Source organism: Scardinius erythrophthalmus (assembly GCF_964197995.2).
Source record: "Scardinius erythrophthalmus genome assembly, chromosome: 22".
Taxonomy (NCBI): Eukaryota; Metazoa; Chordata; class Actinopteri; order Cypriniformes; family Leuciscidae; genus Scardinius; species Scardinius erythrophthalmus.
Window position 1 is genome coordinate 2,429,543 of NC_138242.1, and position 21,587 is coordinate 2,451,129.

General features: G+C 41.5%; 1 protein-coding gene across 1 annotated transcript in view; it reads right to left on the reverse strand.

Moving 5' to 3' along the window:
• Positions 1-1,503: 1,503 nt before the first annotated feature.
• Positions 1,504-21,587, reverse strand: part of cdk13 (cyclin dependent kinase 13) — a 34,091-nt gene continuing 14,007 nt past the window's right edge. The window contains exons 6-15 of the mRNA XM_081353075.1: positions 18,504-18,674; positions 17,009-17,198; positions 15,947-16,003; positions 15,761-15,862; positions 14,723-14,800; positions 14,104-14,220; positions 12,876-13,007; positions 7,147-7,346; positions 4,676-5,158; positions 1,504-2,831 (exon numbers count right to left, since the gene is read on the reverse strand). Coding sequence (XP_081209201.1) covers positions 2,404-2,831; positions 4,676-5,158; positions 7,147-7,346; positions 12,876-13,007; positions 14,104-14,220; positions 14,723-14,800; positions 15,761-15,862; positions 15,947-16,003; positions 17,009-17,198; positions 18,504-18,674 — 1,958 coding nt within the window. The 3' untranslated portion in view covers positions 1,504-2,403. The remainder of the gene's footprint in view (positions 2,832-4,675; positions 5,159-7,146; positions 7,347-12,875; positions 13,008-14,103; positions 14,221-14,722; positions 14,801-15,760; positions 15,863-15,946; positions 16,004-17,008; positions 17,199-18,503; positions 18,675-21,587) is intronic.

Genomic DNA, 21,587 nt, shown 5'->3' on the forward strand with positions numbered 1-21,587 from the left:
TCTCGCTGGAGGTATTTGTAATTAAAACTTCAAAAGACTTTTGCCTAACATACGGAAATTTAACCTAGCAATCTCTTCAAAACGCTTTCAAAATCCTAGTCAGCGATTGTGATACTCTGACCATAGATGTATACAAGTATAGAATCCTCATTAGCGGGCGTTTCATTGGGCCGCTATAGGTAAGCCGTCCGCCATATTGGAGCGGTCTGTGAACAGTCGACAGCGAGTTGATTGAGCATCTGCAACCGTAGTTAGAATCATGTATGAACAGAATTTATATATATATATATATATATATATATATATATATATATATATATATATATATATATATATATATATATGAGAAACATATTTCAGCAGAAGATTTTGCTTTACTAATAAAATACAACATAAGTGCGTCAGCTGATATTACTAAAGTCACCATAGTAAAACATGTATTATCCCATTTCTTTGGGAATTTAAATCTTCTCTTGGCGGTTTCAAAACCTGCGTAATGATCTGGCATCATTGATTCTTCCGTTAAGTGACGACACGCTGACCGTTGTAAGATGGCGGGCGCGCCTACGTGTCAGGAGCGGTCGAATGAGGCTTCTACGTATAAACATCTATGCCTCTGAGTGGTTCGCCATGACCTGCGTTGAGAAAAGTAACAGGTAACACGTGATGATAATAATGCTGGTACGTTCCACTCGTCACGGGCTAGAAATACATTTCTAACCGAAAAATGAAAGTGATCAAAAATGAAAATAAAACCAATGCAGTGAAAAATGAAAATAAGAATGATTTAGACATATCGGAGCTGGGCCTGTCAATATTTAAACGCTAGGCGTGGAACTTTGTTTTTGCCGCCCCCTGTTAGCTAAAAGAGGCATTAAAAGACCACATTATAATTGATCTATGAACAGTAGACAATAAACAGGAAGTTTTTACATTAATATTTTGATCAGTACAACTTGATAAAAATATAGCAAGCTCATTACCTATATTTAGGCAAGCAAACCCATTTCATGTACAAGATGTAATGTCTCAAATGTGTTCATATTAATTTTACCAACAAGCACTGGAAAACTAAATTTACAGTATCCTTCCATTAACTATAAATACACGTATAACCGAATAATGAAAACGATCATCTTCAATAGAAAATCGAATAAAACAAGTTCAAAGTGAAGAATGAAAATACGAATGATTTAGATATATCGGAACTGACCTGTCAATATTTAAACGCTAGGCGTGGAACTTTGTTTTTGCCGCCCCCTGTTGGCTAAAAGAGGCATTACAATATAATATATAATATATACACAATATATAATGTGGTCACATTATAATCCTTCTATAAATAATAAACAGGAAGTAATCACAGTGAGCTCATCTATATGTATGCACTCAAAACCATTTCATGTATAACATGCTTCAATTGTGTTCAAATTCACAGTGAATTCACAACTAAATTTACAGTATCCTTCCATTAACTATTTTCACATTCATGTTTTTTTTTTTGGATAAGTCAGGTTAACGTCATTGCTGATGTTCATTGCTGAAAGGCAAGTGCATGATGTGCACAAACAATTAAAAATACCAGAACATATTACATCGTTGGCATTTCTTTAATAAACATTTGCCAAAGGGGGGAAAAACATCTTCATACAAAAAAAAAAAAAAAGACATCGTTGCTAATCTCCTTGAAAATCATTTAAATGTCTCTTTCAATTTTACAATGGCTATAGACAAGAGCTGGTGGGGAACCGGTGAAAAACACAGCTTTGATCCGTTCACTCGTTCAGTAGATACACCAGTTCAATCGAGGCCAATCACACACACAAGTGCTACCAGTCATTCTGGAGTCTTTCTAAGGCCCTCCAGTGATTTTAACCTTGCGACAGAGCTCATAATCGTTGAATCGTCAGGAAGGAAAACAAAAAACTGACTTAAGGAGGGAAAAAAAACTAAAAGAAACTGAATTACATTACTGGTCATTTACATGTGCAGATACAGCACATTACTCCACTCGTTCCCACCTACTTTTATTCAGTAGTGCAAAACGTTGTAATACTAGTCTGTCCTCACGTAATTAAAGGAGACGCTAAGGTACAGGTCATAAAAACACTTACCCCGGCACGGTAAATGCACAAAAAAACAAAAAAGGTACATTTTCTTTAATTTAAAAGACAGCAGTAGAGAATAGATTACAAAAAAAATCAATCGGAGGGAAAAACAAAAACAGCTCTATGAAACGGTACGAGTGGGAAATGCAAAAAAATTCCCATCCCATCCCAAACAGTTCGTCCCTCCAGTTGCGGAACCCCCGAATTATTCAGAAATGTCACGATCTGAGAGCATTTAGTGCTGGTTTTGAGGGCTGTCTTTTAGAGTCTTAGACGCGTGTTCATTAATCCCGGTTTAAAAAGGGAGTCCTCTTCCCCGGAGCGACGCGTTCACGTGAGGAACGAACCCGAGCGGAAGCGCCCCGGACTGGGACGGGGAAGTCCAGGCTTGGCCCGGTGGAGCCGAGGGCCCGGGGCCGACCACGTGGTGATTGTACTCGAAGCGATGGTCCTTGTCTCCGCTGAACACCCCGGTGTCCGGGCCGAGGGGAGGGCGGGGGGGCATCATGTGACCGAGGTAGCTGGCGTGAGGGAACGGAGGCGGGGGCCGGCTGAAGTCCGCGGGGCGGGGGGCGTCGGGGGGGCCCGGCTGGGGCTCGGGGGCCTGCCGGTAGTCCAGGTCTGCGCAGGGAGGCGGCTCTGGAGGTTCTGGCGGGCGCTGGTCCGGCGGGAGGATGGAGAGCGGCTCCTGGGGCCGGGCGGACGAGACGCCCCCTTCAGACACTGCGGGGAACAGCAGGCATTAGGCAAGTCAGCTGCAGTTATACAGCGCTTTCTGCAGCACAGAGCGTTTCAAAGCAGCTTTACAGAGATCACAGGAGAATAATGTTGTGTCCAGAGGAAAACAGCGTCACAGTCCAGCTCGAGTCAGTCAGGGTTTAGTTCAGACACTGTAACATGAAACTCCAGGACTTCCAGCACTACCTTTTTGGTTTTCAATCAGAGATCTCACTTACCAAACAAAATCTTTATTATCTAAAATTATCTAAAAATTCCAGAAGGTTAGTGTTACCATTTAAAGGTGCAGTGTGTAATATTTAGGAGGATCTGTTGACAGAAGTGCAATATCATAAACATAACTGTGTTGTCAGTGGTGTATAAACCCTTACTTAATGAAGCGTAATGGTCATTTCTCTCTACACACACCGCGGGTCCGCTTACATCCACATGTTTCTACGGTGGCCCTGAGCGGACAAACGTAACTTCTGTTGGGTGCAATTCGCAAACTCACCACTAGATGCCGATAAAATGTACACACTGCACCTTTAATATTTCAATTCATAAAGTCCCCCCGTAACCAGTGTTGTCAAAAGTACCGACTTCGATCCCAAGTCGATCCTGAAATTTTAAAAATGTGAGGCTTTGAGCGGAATCATAAACACCTCTGATTGGCCGGTGTGTTCACGAACTCATCGGATATGTCTGATTGGCTACAATGATCAGAGCTTCAAAAACATGTTGTAAATATACATCAGTGACGCTCTTCAGCGAGCGCTTACACACTCGCACACACACACACACACACACACACAGGAGCGTTTGAAAGCAGCCGTCTATCAGCGGATCGGTCCTGCTTGTGCTTTCAAATGATCTCGTGCGCTGATCATTGTAGCCAATCACAGACATATCCGATGAGCTCGTGAACACAACGGCCAATCAGAGGAGTTTATGATTCCGCTCAAAGAGTCACATTTGAAAAATATCTTGAATGTAACTCGACACCCTCGCCTCATTTAGTATACACGGTTCTATGAATATGCAAATGAGCCCCGCCTCCATTCACTCACAGCAGCTCAGAGATCCACTAGTTGGTTTTCAATATAAAACCTGGTGAAATGAGTTATATTCCATATGTACTCCATAGCCAGCAGCCATATCACCCTGTAGCCCAAGACTGGTTGCCCACTGAAGCTAAGCAGGGCTGAGCCTGGTTAGTACCTGGATGGGAGACCTCCTGAGAAAAAACAGGTTGCTGCTGGAAGAGGTGTTAGTGAGGCCAGCAGGGGGCGCTCACCCTGTGGTCTGTGTGGGTCCTAACGCCCCAGTGTAGTGACGGGGACACTATACTGTCAAAGAGCACCGTCCTTCGGATGAGACGTAAAACCGAGGTCCTGACTCTCTGTGGTCATTAAAAATCCCATGGCATTTCTCGTAAAGAGTAGGGGTGTAACCCCGGTGTCCTGGCCACATTCCACACATTGGCCCTTACCAATCATGGCCTCCTAATAATCCCCTTACATTAAATTGGCTCTATCACTCTCTCTCCTCTCTCCAACTATAGCTGGTGTGTGGTGAGCGCACTGGCGCCGTTGTTCTGTGGCTGCCGTCGCATCATCCAAGTGGATGCTGCACACTGGTGGTGGTTGAGGAGAGACCCCTGATATGATTGTAAAGCGCTTTGGGTGTACAGTAGTACATATGAAAGCGCTATATAAATGCCTCATTCTATTCTATTCTACTTTTTGAACACTTCAAGCACATATTACATATGGAATATAACTCAAAGGAGGAGTGTGATATCGGACGCAGGTTGTAGTGTGTGTGTGATGAGATGATGACGAGGTTACCTGGAGATACGGGGCTGGGCTCAGGTGGAGGCTTGACCTCAGGTACGCCTGCTGTGTTTGACAGGACTCCCTCTGCGCTCTCGAAGCCCATGATGTCCCCCGGCGCCCCCTGCTGGACCTTCAGCAGCTGCGCCAGGAGCATGGTGACCGCCGTCTGCGTGGCGGAGGCCGACGCATCTCCGTCCGGCTTCACCGGCGCCGGCGGAGACGGGGGTTTGGGCATCGGGGGGGTGCGGGCCCCTGATGGAGGCGGCGGGGGGGGTTTGGAGACCGTGGGGGGCGGGGGGGGTTCTGGGGGTCTTTCAGACTCCGGCGGTCCAGCGGGTAAAGCCTTCGTCAGCTGCTGCAGCGTCTCCGGGTTCATCTTCGATCCCACGGTCTGGGCGAACTGGGCCGATCCCACAGGGCCACTTTTGGACTGGAAGAGGTTCAGGAGCACAGCCAGCTGTTCTTGGGTCAGTTGGGAGTTGGGAGCTTTGGGGTCTAGGAGAAAAAGAGCAGGGATGCTTGAATGGATTGCAAATTATGGGCTCCAAGTAAAGTCCTAAATGAGACTCCTATAGTGTTGTCAAAAAGTGCTGACTTCGGTACCAAGTCGGTATAGAAATTTAAAAAATGTGGCGATAGCCTACTTCATTAGCCTACTATAATATTGAAGGTAAAAATGAACTGATTTGTATACAAACACTTAAATTTCACTTATTTATTTTTATAATAATACAGTTATATGAAATATAAACATTTAATTGGTGGCTGTCATAAAAACCTGGCAGATTTATTCAAACATGCATTAAAAATGGAAGAACATTACAAATTATAATGAATATGTAATATAGTGCGCATATTTAGCAGAATGCTCCTCGCTAGAGTTCATATTTCTCGCTGACTAACGAGTTTATGGACACTGGATATGGTTTCTCTGAGGTTTTTTTTTTTTTTTTCACCTTAGAAATATTGCTAAATTACGTAACATGCTATCTGTTTCTGATGCAGAAAAGTTAGTTCATGCGTTCATGACCTCGAGACTAGATTACTGTAATGCTTTATTAGCCGGTTGTCCTGCATCCTCAATAAACAAGCTACAGTTAGTCCAAAATGCCGCCGCTAGAGTTCTTACTAGATCAAGAAAGTTTGACCATATAACACCAATTTTATCATCACTACATTGGTTACCTATAAAGTTCCGTATTAATTACAAGGTATTGCTACTGACTTATAAAGCCCTAAACGGCTTAGCTCCAGTTTATTTAACGGATCTTCTATCGCCCTATAATCCATCGCGCTCTTTAAGGTCACTAAATTCGAGGCTTCTGGTCATACCTAGGATATCCAGATCCACCAAAGGAGGGAGAGCATTTTCACATTTAGCACCAAAACTCTGGAATAGTCTTCCTGATACTGTTCGTTGCTCAGACTCGCTCTCCCAGTTTAAAACTAGATTAAAGACGCATCTCTTCAGCCAGGCATTCATATAATATTTTAATCTTACAGTTAAATCCGGTCTCTAGTTCATAAACGCCAGAGGAGAACTGGCCCCCGACTGAGCCTGGGTTCTCCCAAGGTTTTTTTTCTCCATTAGGTCACCTGATGGAGTTTTTCGGTTCCTTGCCACTGTTGCCTTTGGCTTGCTCAGTTGGGGATACTTAATTTGATTAATCGATTCAACAGTGCTATTGACCTGCATTACCAAACGTGGATGTTTTACACCAGAAACAAACACTGATGTACTATTTTATTTAATACTGTGAAGCTGCTTTGATACAATCTGTATTGTGAAAAGCGCTATATAAATAAAGTTGACTTGACTTGACTTGAATGTGACATGACATCGTTTATAAGCTGATTTACTGACGTCTTTCCACAGTTGAAACACTGATTGGGCGATCTATACTCTGCCTTTTAACACACTTTCAGAAACTCATTCATGTTTATTTTGCGCTGTAACTGTTATTAAGGCGGAGGAGAAGATCATGTGCTTCTCTAGAGCTGAGCCAGAGCGATCTCACGCCACAGCGCCAGAACGCTATTTATGTTTTTGAATTTTTTAAGAAAATGGACGTAATTTGAAATCTGAGACTTTGTTTCATATCAATAGTAACAAAGCACAAAGATTATAGTGATTTATTGGATGGGATGCGCTACAATGTTACATTCATTCATCAACTGAAAACAGGATGACTAATCGATTCTTGGGATTTAAGAATCAATATCGGTTCATAAAAATGACAATCGATTAAAATCGAGAAATCAATATTTTTTACCCAGCCCTAGTTTTTAACACGTCTTGACTGTCGTACAGTCTAACATTAATGACAACTGAGATCTTACAGTGTGACAAGGATAACCGAGATGTGACATGGCTTACAGCGAAGATCATGTTCGTACAGTCTGACAAGCAACAATGGTATAGGACGATCCTAAACCGGGTTAATCTGAGGCACGGGTAGTGGAGTGTGTGAGCGAGGCCTCACCCAGCAGGGCTGCAGTGTTGGCGGCGTTCGGGCCCTTGAGTCCTCCGGCGGCAGGGAAGCCCTGAGGAGTGTTACTGCGGCTGTCGTCCAGCCCGAGCTCCTTACGGGGAGCTTTAGGAGCCGTCAGGTCCTCCGGCATCTGCTTCTGCCGCCGCCGCTTCTTACTCCACAGCTCATGACAATCCTGCCAGAGAGGGAGACTAGACAGAGAACAAGCAGAGAAGAAGACGATGTGAAGTGTTGTGTGAAAAATGAGGCAGAGGCTAAATCAAATTTAGACATTTTCCAAACCATTATTCAAAATTATGAGTGAAATAAAAGACACAATTAAGTTAATTTCACAAAGAAACGTCAAGGACATACTTAACAAGAGAATTATATAGTGTAGGTTTAGTTGATTTATTAAAGAGTTGTTTAAAAATGTTACTTAAAGAGAACAGTCACTGAAGAACTAATAGCTAAAGCATAGAATGCTCCAGTGTGCGCCTATTATGCCGTTTTAAACATTCCTGATTTTCTTTTCTTTTCTCCAACAATAGTTTTACATGCATCCAAGGTCAAAAAACACTTTAATTTTCTCATATCATCCATGGCTCTTTTCTCACGGTGTCCGAAATGGTTCAAAGATTCAATCTCTCTAAACCCCGCCTCTCTGAGAGCCTCCTCTGCTCTGATTGGTCAGACGGCTCAGTCTGTTGTGATTGGTCTACTCTGCTCTGATACCCCTTTTCCACCAACAAGAACCGGGTGCTGGTTCAGAGCCAGAGCCAGAGCCAGAGCCAGAGCTGGTTCAGAGTTGGTTCGACTGACGAGCTTACTAAGAACCGGTTTGCCTTTCCACCGGCTAGAGAGCCACAACAGAGCCAGATCTTACGTCACTGTATACGTCTCATGTTGCCCAGCAACCGCTAGTGCGGTAGCGCCAAACACAAACACGCCAGGCTTGTTCGAGATGCATCGGCTTCTCGCAGATCGATCGCCGCATGACATCAAAGCACTGCGATAGCGATCTAAAAGCACAAGGAGTCGTATGCTCTCCAAACACTCCCGCCGCTCCGATCGGTCCTCGCCGCTCCGGTGCATCTCGAACAAGCCATCAACAATAACGGACGTTGCAATACTATGGATGCTCATGGGTTTGCAAAAATACATCGGAATCCAACGCGTTCGTGCAGCTCGCCGTAACTTACATAGACGGATATTATAATCGAGCTGCTATTAGCTCGACTAGCTGCTATTTAAAAATGGCGGTCACAAGTTTCTATTCGTCTTGTTGGTCACGGTAACCCCGCCCCCAGCCCCTGACGCAAGCGGTTCTTTCTTGGCTCCGTTCTAGACCCTGCAATGATTTGGTGCTACTTAAGAACCAGTTTCACTGGTTCGGAGCTGGTGCTTTGGCGGTGGAAAAACAAAGAACCGATTTGAAACTAGGCTCTGGCTCCGAACCAGCACCAGCTCTGCCTTGGTGGAAAAGGGGTATGATTGGTCAGACGGCTCAGTCTGTTGTGATTGGTCTACTCTGCTCTGATTGGTCAGACGGCTCAGTCTGCTGTGATTGGTCAGACGGCTCAGTCTGTTGTGATTGGTCTACTCTGCTCTTATTGGTCAGACGGCTCAGTCTGTTGTGATTGGTCTACTCTGCTCTGATTGGTCAGACGGCTCAGTCTGCTGTGATTGGTCAGACGGCTCAGTCTGTTGTGATTGGTCTACTCTGCTCTTATTGGTCAGACGGCTCAGTCTGTTGTGATTGGTCTACTCTGCTCTGATTGGTCAGACGGCTCAGTCTGCTCTGATTGGTCAGACGGCTCAGTCTGTTGTGATTGGTCAGACGGCTCAGTCTGCTGTGATTGGTCAGACGGCTCAGTCTGTTGTGATTGGTCTACTCTACTCTGATTGGTCAGACGGCTCAGTCTGTTGTGATTGGTCTACTCTGCTCTGATTGGTCAGACGGCTCAGTCTGTTGTGATTGGTCAGACGGCTCAGTCTGCTGTGATTGGTCTACTCTGCTCTTATTGGTCAGACGGCTCAGTCTGTTGTGATTGGTCTACTCTGCTCTGATTGGTCAGACGGCTCAGTCTGCTCTGATTGGTCAGACGGCTCAGTCTGTTGTGATTGGTCAGACGGCTCAGTCTGTTGTGATTGGTCTACTCTGCTCTGATTGGTCAGACGGCTCAGTCTGTTGTGATTGGTCTACTCTGCTCTGATTGGTCAGACGGCTCAGTCTGTTGTGATTGGTCAGACGGCTCAGTCTGCTGTGATTGGTCTACTCTGCTCTGATTGGTCAGACGGCTCAGTCTGTTGTGATTGGTCTACTCTGCTCTGATTGGTCAGACGGCTCAGTCTGTTGTGATTGGTCAGACGGCTCAGTCTGCTGTGATTGGTCTACTCTGCTCTTATTGGTCAGACGGCTCAGTCTGTTGTGATTGGTCTACTCTGCTCTGATTGGTCAGACGGCTCAGTCTGCTCTGATTGGTCAGACGGCTCAGTCTGTTGTGATTGGTCAGACGGCTCAGTCTGTTGTGATTGGTCTACTCTGCTCTGATTGGTCAGACGGCTCAGTCTGTTGTGATTGGTCTACTCTGCTCTGATTGGTCAGACGGCTCAGTCTGTTGTGATTGGTCAGACGGCTCAGTCTGCTGTGATTGGTCTACTCTGCTCTTATTGGTCAGACGGCTCAGTCTGTTGTGATTGGTCTACTCTGCTCTGATTGGTCAGACGGCTCAGTCTGCTCTGATTGGTCAGACGGCTCAGTCTGTTGTGATTGGTCAGACGGCTCAGTCTGCTGTGATTGGTCAGACGGCTCAGTCTGTTGTGATTGGTCTACTCTACTCTGATTGGTCAGACGGCTCAGTCTGTTGTGATTGGTCTACTCTGCTCTGATTGGTCAGACGGCTCAGTCTGCTCTGATTGGTCAGACGGCTCAGTCTGTTGTGATTGGTCAGACGGCTCAGTCTGTTGTGATTGGTCTACTCTGCTCTGATTGGTCAGACGGCTCAGTCTGTTGTGATTGGTCTACTCTGCTCTGATTGGTCAGACGGCTCAGTCTGTTGTGATTGGTCTACTCTGCTCTGATTGGTCAGACGGCTCAGTCTGTTGTGATTGGTCTACTCTGCTCTGATTGGTCAGACGGCTCAGTCTGCTCTGATTGGTCAGACGGCTCAGTCTGTTGTGATTGGTCTACTCTGCTCTGATTGGTCAGACGGCTCAGTCTGTTGTGATTGGTCTACTCTGCTCTGATTGGTCAGACGGCTCAGTCTGTTGTGATTGGTCTACTCTGCTCTGATTGGTCAGACGGCTCAGTCTGCTCTGATTGGTCAGACGGCTCAGTCTGTTGTGATTGGTCAGACGGCTCAGTCTGTTGTGATTGGTCTACTCTGCTCTGATTGGTCAGACGGCTCAGTCTGTTGTGATTGGTTACTCTGCTCTGATTGGTCAGACGGCTCAGTCTGCTGTGATTGGTCTGCTCTGATTGGTCAGTCTGTTGTGATTGGTCTACTCTGCTCTGATTGGTCAGACGGCTCAGTCTGTTGTGATTGGTCTACTCTGCTCTGATTGGTCAGACGGCTCAGTCTGTTGTGATTGGTCGACCGGTTACAGCTCATGTCAGAAAGCAAACGCTAATTATCATATCTGAGTCTCAGCTCTTGATCACAGTGGTACGAACAGTAACGATGGCGTGGGTTTTACCGTATCAATCTCATCAAAGTGGATTTGCTTTGTCAGCAGAAAACAGCGTCTTCTCCACACGAACAACACGAACCAAACTCTTCCAGTCTCAGATAAACTAGTGTTTGAGGGCGGGGCTAAGAGACGCTGTTTAGCCAATAAAAACCAGAGGCGGGCATTATGCTAATTAGATATAAACCTACACAGGTTCAATCAGGAGGAGAGACTGAATTACTGACGACTCGTTTCAGTTCAGAATCATTTTCCTTTGGGAGACAAACGCACGATCTGAAATTGCATATTGAGTAGGAAGTATTCGATTTCCGACGCACTCGAACCATTTATCAGCACTTTAAATCTTTGTAGACCTTTTACATTCACAAACATGCATTACACACTGGATGAAAGGAAATATGTGACCCCAGGGCTCCAGACTAACTTTTTTTATTAGGAGCGCTGTAGCCCCTGACTTAAAATTTTAGGAGCGCAAGCAGAAAATTTAGGGGCACACCTTCACATTTTCCCCCTAAATAACTATTACAGACAAATGCTTTGATAATAAATAGATTAAGCGTACAGAAATTATGGTGCAGTTTTATTTTAAGATCACAGGCTCCAGACTAACATCTGAGGGCCGCGGCTCTAAGTTCTACAGAAAGTATTTGGTAGCACTGTGGGATGACAAAGCACTGAGCTAAATTTGAGGTGTATAGATAAAGTTAAATTTAATTATTATCCTTCATAATGTCTTAATATTATTTCAAAAGCAAAATGAGTGACAAAATAGATATTAGGAAGTGAAAATAGCCAATAAGCACCCTCAGCAGCTGTTTACAATGGTAATTTAGTCTTCTTTTTAAAGAAAATAAGTGTGAGTTTTCCTACTTCTTGAAACTTTCAGTTTTATAAATAGAGACAATCTTTAAAGGATGAACAAAAATGTTTTGGTCGACACATTAAAAAAACAAAACATTTTAATAGGATATAGTTTTGAAGTGCTGTAAAAAGATGTGTAGGCTACTTTCATAACCACAGTATACCATAGTTATAGTTATGCCTGGTTCAGAATACGCTATTTTTTTGTCTGTTACTATAGTCAATGTATCAGATTACACGATTTCGACTCCTAAAAATCTTGTCATGACCTGGACAAGAAACATTGTCAGACTACACATTGCTTTACGACCAGTCATCTCGAGCCGTCTCACACACATATTCACTCGCACATGTACACACGCACTCACTCACATACACGCACATAGACTAACGCACGCACGCACGCACGCACGCACGCACACACTCACTCACTCACTCACTCGCGCACACACTCTCTCACTCTCTCTCGCTCGCTCGCTCACTCACTCGCGCGCGGACGCACACACACTCATTCACTCGCGCGCACACACACACTCATTCACTCGGAACCCTTCATGGAGGACCGTTAAAAAATTTGAACATGCTAGTCTTCTTGTCGTGATGTCGTAAACTAAGCATCGCAGACGCGACGTCGGTTGTCGCCCACTATGAACGAGATGAAATTTTCTGGTCGCACATGTGCGACTGGATGTAAAATTTAGTCGCACACTCTCAAATTTTGGTCGCAGTCTGGAGCCCTGGACAACAAAACCAGTCACATGGGTCAAGTTTTTGAAATTGAGATTTATACATCTGAAATATCTAAAAGAATATTTGTAAATCTGGAATCTGAGGGTGCAAAAAAATCGAAACATTGAGAAAATCTCCTTTAAAGTTGTCCATTTATGTTCATGATTGTGCTGCATTCACTCAGAAAAATAAATATTTTATATATTTACGGTAGGAAATTTACAAAATATCTTCACGAAACATGATCTTTACTTAAAATCCTAATGATTTTTGGCATAAAAGAAAAATGGATAATTTGACCCATACAATGTATTGTTGGCTATTGCCACAGATAAACCCGTGCGACTCGAGACTGGTGACGTGATCCAGGGTCACATTTCCGAAAAAGCACAAGAGAGCACTTTAAAGCATAGCAGCAAATAAAAAAACTACAGAATAAAAAGCAAAAGCCCTCATACTCAGGCGGAGGCATCTTGGCCGGATCCACATCTTTGAGGAAGTCGCTGTTGAGAGCTTGTTCTGCAGTGCAGCGTTTGCTCGGGTCCAACGCTAACATGTGGTCAAACAGATCCAGGGCCATCAGAGGAATACTGAAACAGTCAAACCAACAGTCACTGCAAACATATCACTGAGGTTTACTGCTTTTCTCTCTACATGTCTAACGCATAATTCAAATTATGTCGCCATAATCACTTTCATGAATTATGCACACATAAAACCCTCACAATGGCGTTATTGCCACCGGGAATTTCTGCATTGCAAATAGGAAGTTCATCAATTAAAGAATCATGGTAGAAGCAAATAAGTGTTATGAAGACATTGATGAAGAAAAGCTGTAAAGCTTGCCACGAAATACTAATTCAGCTGGTTTGAGGCGACAGGCGCGTGTGACAGTTCCTTTGGTTCTCAGCATGAGAGTAATAAAGCAGATAACGCATCGATTACACTAATACTCATTTATCGCATTAGCACTAAAAGGCCATTAAAGAGATTTTTCCATTTTCTTCTGACCAGAAATCACACGAGTTCTTGAAGACATCATAAGAGTCAAAGCAAACGCATATCCATTTACAGTCAAACCAAAATGTATTGAGACACATCTCTCACATCATCACAGTTATAGTTATCGCTATAGTTTAGAGAATGGTGATAAAATATGAGCAGAACTCAGTTGATGTTTGACTGGTTTTGTCCGTCCTTCTGTTAGACTGTCTCACACATAAATTATGTTGAATATCTGTCAGCTGTTAAATTTAACTACACAATTAGATAATACCAGTTTAGCTCAACCAATCACCAAGCAATGCTTCATTGTGTTCAGTCTGTGTGTAAAAAGAGCATTAGCAATTAAAGAAAACACATTTCAGCAAAACATGATCAGCTCAAAGTGTCCCAATCATTTTTGCTCCCAAATTTGTATGAATGTCACTGGTAGTCTCTGTATGAAGAATTATTGGGTATAATATGTCACAGTTTACTTTATTTTGCTCTCCTCACTTACATAAATGAACTACAGTGTCCTGCACACACTAGTGTCCTGTAGTAAAACAACACACTAGTAAAACAAAATATCATAATTATATCTGGTGTCTGAATCATTTGTGGTGTGACTGTACATGCTATAATCCTTCACCCATTGCAGTCCTGAGCTAACAGACTGAACTGGTTTCACTTCTGATTACTCACAAGGCGAACTCTTCCCTTAGCCTTCGCCGGTACTGTTTCTTTGGTTTCATGGTGTTGAAGTAGGGCAGCTTGATGACGTCTGGCCACACGGCAGGGCACGGGCTTCCACAGATACGGCTGGATTGGACACAGGTATAAATGTCAGTGAATCTCAACCTGTTTAGTCTGGATCTCCAACAAAACTAGTGTTGTCAAAAGTACTGACTTCGGTATCAAGTGGATAGTGAAACTTTAAAAATGTGACGCTTTGAGCAGAATCATAAACTCCTCTGATTGGCCGTTGTGTTCACGCGCTCATCGGATATGTCTGTGATTGGCTACAATGATCAGCGCTTCAAAAACATGTAAATATCCTAATCCAATGACGCTCTTCAGCGAGAGCTTACACACACACACACACACGGTAGCGTTTGAAACGATCCTGCTTTCAAACACTTCCGTGCGCTGATCATTGTAGCCAATCACAGACATATCCAATGAGCTTGTGAACACAGCGGCCAATCAGAGGTGTTTATGATTCCGCTCAAAGCGTAATTTTTTTTTTCATTTCAATACCGACTTTACCGAAGTCTGACAACACTAAACCAAACGGATGTTTTTTTACATGTTGACTTGTTACCTTATGAGCTCTAGCTGTGCTAGCTCCTGATTGGCCTGAAAGATGGGCTTCTTTGTGAAAAGCTCTCCCAGAATGCACCTGTGTGACACGAAAGGATTTAGGTGTAAAATCTAAATTGTAAAAGTTGTCAATTCTATGTAACTCGATTCAGTTTTCAATAAAAATATGTTGCAAAAAAAAAAAAAAAAAAAAGGATTTAGGTGAAAATTAGAGTGATTATAAGATTAACAGTAGGGCTGCATGATATTGGGGAAAAAAAGCATCTAACTGGGAAATTTACTTTTTTCTGTTCAACAGTTTATTAGTTAGCTACAAAAAAACACTAGAGAGGAGCTTATGTACGTTTGAATATATTGGTCATGAAATTTCATCATTATGAAAACTACCTTATGTGCAACTGAAATATAAACAGACATTTAAGTTTATGTTTGAATGTAATTATTAATATTATAAAATAAATAGCAGTTGAATATAATAGTTTGGGCTCTGTGATTAATTGTAACCTCTAATATTATAGTAATGTGCCAGATGAGAGGGTTCCTGTAGTGTCAACAACATCAGTTGGGAGAGATTTTTTCTTCTTGAGAAAATAAAAATATATGTAGATTCTGAATTATCGGCCGATATTAATCGGCTATTAGAATCGGCGGATATCAGTGTGAATAATCTGTTATTGTATCGACAGATATCATTCTAACTAATCAGCCATCAATAGATATCAATCGGCTATCGCTATCGACATATCATTCTGAATAATCGTCTATCGGTAGAAAAAAAACGGATACTGTTAATTGTGTTAAATATTTTTAATGCTTTAAACTGACAAAAAAAAAAGTTCTGCGGTGAGCGAGCGATGAAACCGGTGTTGCTGAACACGGTGTAACACCGACTACCGTAGCAAGCCTAACAGAGCCCAAACTATTATATTCAACTGCTATTTATTTTAAGATATCATAATTCCACTATTGTAGATAGATAGATATAAACATATAATGCAGCTTAAATTGCTAGCACGGCATGTTTGAAGTGCAGGCTCACCCGCAGCTCCACACGTCGATGGCGGGCGTATAGCGCTCTTCTCCCAGCAGCAGCTCGGGGGGGCGGTACCACAGAGTGATCACCTTATTGGTGTAGGGGCGACTGGAGAACGACAAAACCAGTCAGAGTCAGCTCAGTTTACACAGCTCAGAACCGCATGCTGAATCAGGACCGGGCCATACGTACCTCTCCTCAGAGTTATACAGGCGAGCCAATCCGAAATCTGCCAGCTTGATCTGACCCCTGCGGGACGGCACAGACTCACACTAATCAGATGATATGATATGAAGTTACAGTGAAAGTTTGTTCACAATGATTTGGACTAGTGGCAGTACATTTCCTCATTCATATCTGAGGGTGTTGATACCATATTTGAGTCCTTATCGGGCCGATAACGATAACATTAAAACTGATCATATATGGGCCGATACCGATATATTGTGCATCCCTAAATAAAACTATATATAATAAGTGGCTCATCTACTCTTCTGTGTCATAATGTCCTTTGTATGTTGCATATGCTGTTGTTACTGAATGCATAATGTGTGAGGTTTAATTGTATGTCGATGTAGAATGTATGTTGGATGTTGTAAACAGACACTGTTATGCAAGAAAAATTTCAGTCTTGTCTGACAATAAAGTATAAAAGTAAAGTAAGTAAAGTATGTTGACTTCGCTTGAAAAGGTCAAAAGTTTGTTTGGAAACCTCAGGTTTAAGCTGAAATTGTTGTGAGATGCTCTTAGACCCTGACGGCACATATTTAGGCATCAATCAGACGTTATATTTGATATAATATGAAGATACAATGAAAATTTGGTTCGGTTTTTCAAAAAAATTTAAAACTCCTTGGAATCTATTTCAAAGTTTGCGTTTGAGTCGCCAAACACTGTCATCATGCGAATGAACGTCCAGAACGCATTACGTTTTCTGTCTTCAGTTAAACGTTCAGTTAATGATCTTTACAACAGAAGTGAATCAATCAAAAACTAACTTTAGGTCAGGTCAGGTCACCTTTATTTATATAGCGCTTTTTATAACTTTATCTGGACAATAACTTTATTCTAGAGCTGCTGTAAAGCCAAACAATCTCTGTTACTGTAATCTCCTATTATCACTGTAAAGCTGCTTTGAAACAATCAACGTTGTTGAAAGCGCTGTATAAATGCAGGTGACTTGACAATGATTTGGACTAATTTCCTCGTTCACATGTGAGGGTGTCTGAAACACTGAGTCTCTTCTGCACTGACTTGTTATTGAGCAGGATGTTGGAGCACTTGATGTCCCGGTGCAGGAAGTTCTTCTTGTGGCAGTAATCCAGTCCTTCCAGAAGCTGCCTCATGAAAGACTTGATGTGGCTCTCGTTGAAGTGCACGAGGCCCGACTCCAGGAGACCCATCAGGTCGTGGTCCATGTACTCGAACACCAGGTAAAACGCCCCTGACAGACGAACACATTCATTACACACAGGGCTTGAAATACACACCCAATATATATAAAATTATATGGATGAACTTCTTTGAAAGAGAACATTGTTGTTTGTTAATGAGAAATAGTTTCCATTTTTCACCCTCAAGTGTGTTAATTATTCATCAAATCCCATAAACTCTCCACACCCTCTGAATTCAGAGCATTTTTAACAGAATATAACACCAATTAACACAATTTAACAAACAACACCAAATATTATATATATATATATATATATATATAAGGGCTGTCAAAAGATTAATTGCGATTAATCGCATCCAAAATAAAAGTTTGTGTTTACATAATGTGTGTGTGTACGGTGTATAATTATTTTGTATATATAAATACACACACATGCATGTATATATTTAAGAAATATTTGCATACATATACTGGATATATTTATATTTAATTTATTTTATATATAAATTAAAAAAATATATATATAAATTACACATTTATCTTAAACATATACAAGCATGTGTGTGTATTTATATATACAAATTTAATTATACACAGTACACACACATATATTATTTAAACACAAACTTTTATTTTGGATGCGATTAATCTTTTGACAGCCCTAATATATATATTTTTTTTTTTTGAATATGAAAACAATCTATGAAATCAATTTTATAATATATATTTATTTGTAGAATATGTGTTTACTTCCCTTTCTTTTTATTATAATTTATTGAAATATCGCAAATGTATATATCGCGATATGCATATCGCAACGGCTTGCAATAACTGGGGTTATGAACAAAAGACAAAGAGAAAATCACTCGCTGCTCTCGACTGAATAACTTTTGTAGCTTTAATAAGAATCAGTATATATTTAATTCATACAGTGAAAACTAAGCAGTGTTTTATTTTTACATTTGATTATTCAGTTTCTGTTGTCGAATAACCCTAATGTAGGATAACCTGAACCCCACTGATGTTAAAATAACACTTCTTATACCACAGTAAAACACTGATGTTCACTGTCAGAAGTTTAGGGATGTTTTCTTGTCACAAAAAGAATGTGAAACACATGTAGGTTTTATCATTTTAAATATATTTTAATGATAATTTAAGTTTATTTTACACACTTTAAGCATTATCGTATCACATATCGAATATCGCATTATTTAATGAGTTATCGCATTTTTCTTCAATAGCAGATCTAATAAGAAGCCAGATTGGCCGTGGGTGAAAAGGTTCATTTGAAGCCCTGATTAGGGCAACAGTAAGAGGAGAACCCCTGAGAGGATATTTCCAGCGCCGTACCTTTGTCGTTCTTGAAGTCTAAGGCGTCTTCTTTGTCGGTGACGATCTCCTTCATGTTGATGATGCTCTTGTGGTTGAGCTGCCGCAGGATCTTGATCTCCCGGATGGCTGTGATGGGGAATCCCTCCTTCTCGTTGTCCAGGCGCACCTTCTTCAGGGCCACCAACTCCGCTGAACACCACCAGAGGGATGGATTAGCCACATGACGTGATTAACACACTCTGACTGCGTTAGCACACACTTCTTTTAAGGTCACAGTGAACTTGAGCACAGAGAGCGAAGACTACAGCTCTGTTTACATGGCATGTTTTGACTAGGGCTGCACAATACTGGAAAAGTTTTCACCAGATGATTTAAATAGCTATATTAGTACATAATGAATTATTCAAGAGTGATGGGTTGATTTTGTTGAGTTAATCCTGAGAAATAATTTTTACTCTGAAGGAACATGTTACTTGCTGTTTTATATATATATATATATATATATATATATATATATATATATATATATATATATATATATATATATATATATATATATATAGATCAAAGCAGCATTGCGCTAATAAACACGACTTTATTAGGCATTATACAGAGGTAAGATGCTATTGAAACTTAAGCCATTTCATGATTTCTGTTTTTCAGTCCAAATTGAAGACCTCTTAAAATTATAATTAAGACTTTTTATAACATTTAAGATATTTAAGACTTTGAATGGCTTTAAATATGATCAAACTGAATCGAAGACTTAAGGACCCATGGGGTGTTAATTAGGGCCCAAGCCCTGAAAGGGCGAAGGCCCTATTGTTTTCGGTAGGATTATTTGTTATTATTATTATTATTATTTTTTTCTACTTCTCGGGGACTTTTGGGGCCCTTAACATGCTCGAAAACTCTTGGAACTTTGCACACGGGTCAGAACCCGCGGCCATCAGGGCCGGACTGAAGCTGGTACCCGGGCGTGGCACGGGGGCTCGACAGCGCCCCCTGGTATTATGTCAGAAAAATTGGTCCATAAATCAAACACGCTTGCATGTAATAATATGAAACTCAGTACACATATAGATCTCATCGGGCCGAACAACTTTCGTGCTCTAAGTTTTACACCAGCCCAACAGGAAGTCGGTTATTATACGTTGTTTGGAAAATGCATACAATGGAATGTGAAATACTCCTCCTAGGAAATTCATCCATTCGCCTCCAAACTCGGTGTGCATGAAGTCAAGACATTGAGGATGATAAATTGCGGACGGATTTTTGATATCTCGAACGGTTTGGCCGTGGCGAGGAAACGAATTTATGGCGAATAATGGGACACAGGAAGTGTGTTATAACTTCTGCATACATTAACTGATCTTGATGAAACTTCAGCAGTGTGTTCGTTGTAAGAGGCCGAACACAAGGATGTGACTATTGTGAGTCAAAGTTATAGCGCCACCAACTGGCAGCAGGAAGTGTGTCACTTTCAAAATGCTTTGAAATCACTCTCTTATTTTTACCCGATTTGCTTCAAACTTTATGTGTATAATGTAGACACACGGCAGATGTAAACCTGTGAAAGGATTATTGATATCTTAGATACTGTTGCCATGGCAACGCATCAAACTTTATTATTCTTTTTTGATGCTTTTGAGACTCTTAACATACTTGAAATTGCATGAAACTCAACAGACACATCACACTTATTAGCCTGTAGACATGTGCAAAGTTTCAAAAACGGGCGTGGTGGAATGGCTCAGTAGCGCCACCTTTAGTCAAAAATGGGGCCTTAGTTTTGCCTAGAATCACCAAAATCGGTATATATATTGTTCTCATCGAGCCGGACAACTTTCTAATTTACACTTAATAGCTCAAAGCAACAGAAAGTCAGATATTTTGGTTTGAATGTGATTTTTTTGGAGCATTTTCTCTCTCTCTCTGTCTCTGAGTGTGTGAGGGGTGGGGGTGATTTGTCAGTTGAGTGAGATTTTACTTTTTCATTTGTTTTTCAAGGTTTCTGGGGCTTTTGGGTCCCTAAACGTGCTTGAAAACTCTTGAAACTTTGCACACAGGTCAGAACCCGCGGCCATCAGGGCGGGGCTGAATCTGGTAGCCGGGCGTGGCAGGGGGGCTCGACAGCGCCCCCTTGAACGGGGTTCTAAAACTTGGTCCATATATCAAACACGCTTGCATGAATTAATTTGAAACTCGGTACACATATAGATCTCATTGGGCCGAACAACTTTCATGCTCTAAGTTTTACGCCAGCCCAACAGGAAGTCGGCTATTTAGGGTTGTTTGGAAACGCTTGCTGTGGAATTTAATGTACTCCTCCTAGGAAATACATCGATTCGCCTCCAAACTCGGTCAGCGTAAAGTGAAAGCATTGAGGTTGCTAAATTGCGGACGGATTTTTGATATCTTGAACGGTTTGGCCGTGGCGAGGAAATGAATTTATGGCGAGAAAAGAGAGACACGAAGTGTTATAACTTCTGCATACATTAACTGATCTTGATGAAACTTCAGCAGTGTGTTTGTGATAAGAGGCCGATCAGATGGATGTAACTATTGTGAGTCAAAGTTATAGCGCCACCAACTGGCAGCAGGAAGTGTGTCACTTTCAACATGCTTTTGACAAAAGTGGGGGGGTTAGTTTTACCAACAGTTACAAACATGAGTATATATATTGGTCTCACCGAGCCGGACAACTTTCTAATTAACAGTCATTAGCTCAGAGCAAAAGAAAGTCAGATATTTTTGGTTTGAATGTGGATTTTTGGGATATTTCAGACTCTGAGTTTTTAGCTACTCTTCCAAACTGGCTTATTTTTTTCACACCAAACTTTTTCAAAATGATGAAAATACATTAAAGATGCTAAATTGTGAACGGATATTAAACATCTCAAATGGTTTTGCTATAGTGAGGGACTGAAGTAATGTACAAAAATTAAACACTAAAAGCCTCATCTTCTAAAAATGTAATTATACACCATTTATTTCTATAAAAGTATACAAATATCACAACCAAACTCATTTTATTCTTTTTTTTAATTTAATAATTATTTATAAGTTTAAAAATAGTAATTGTACCATTTAGTCTCATAA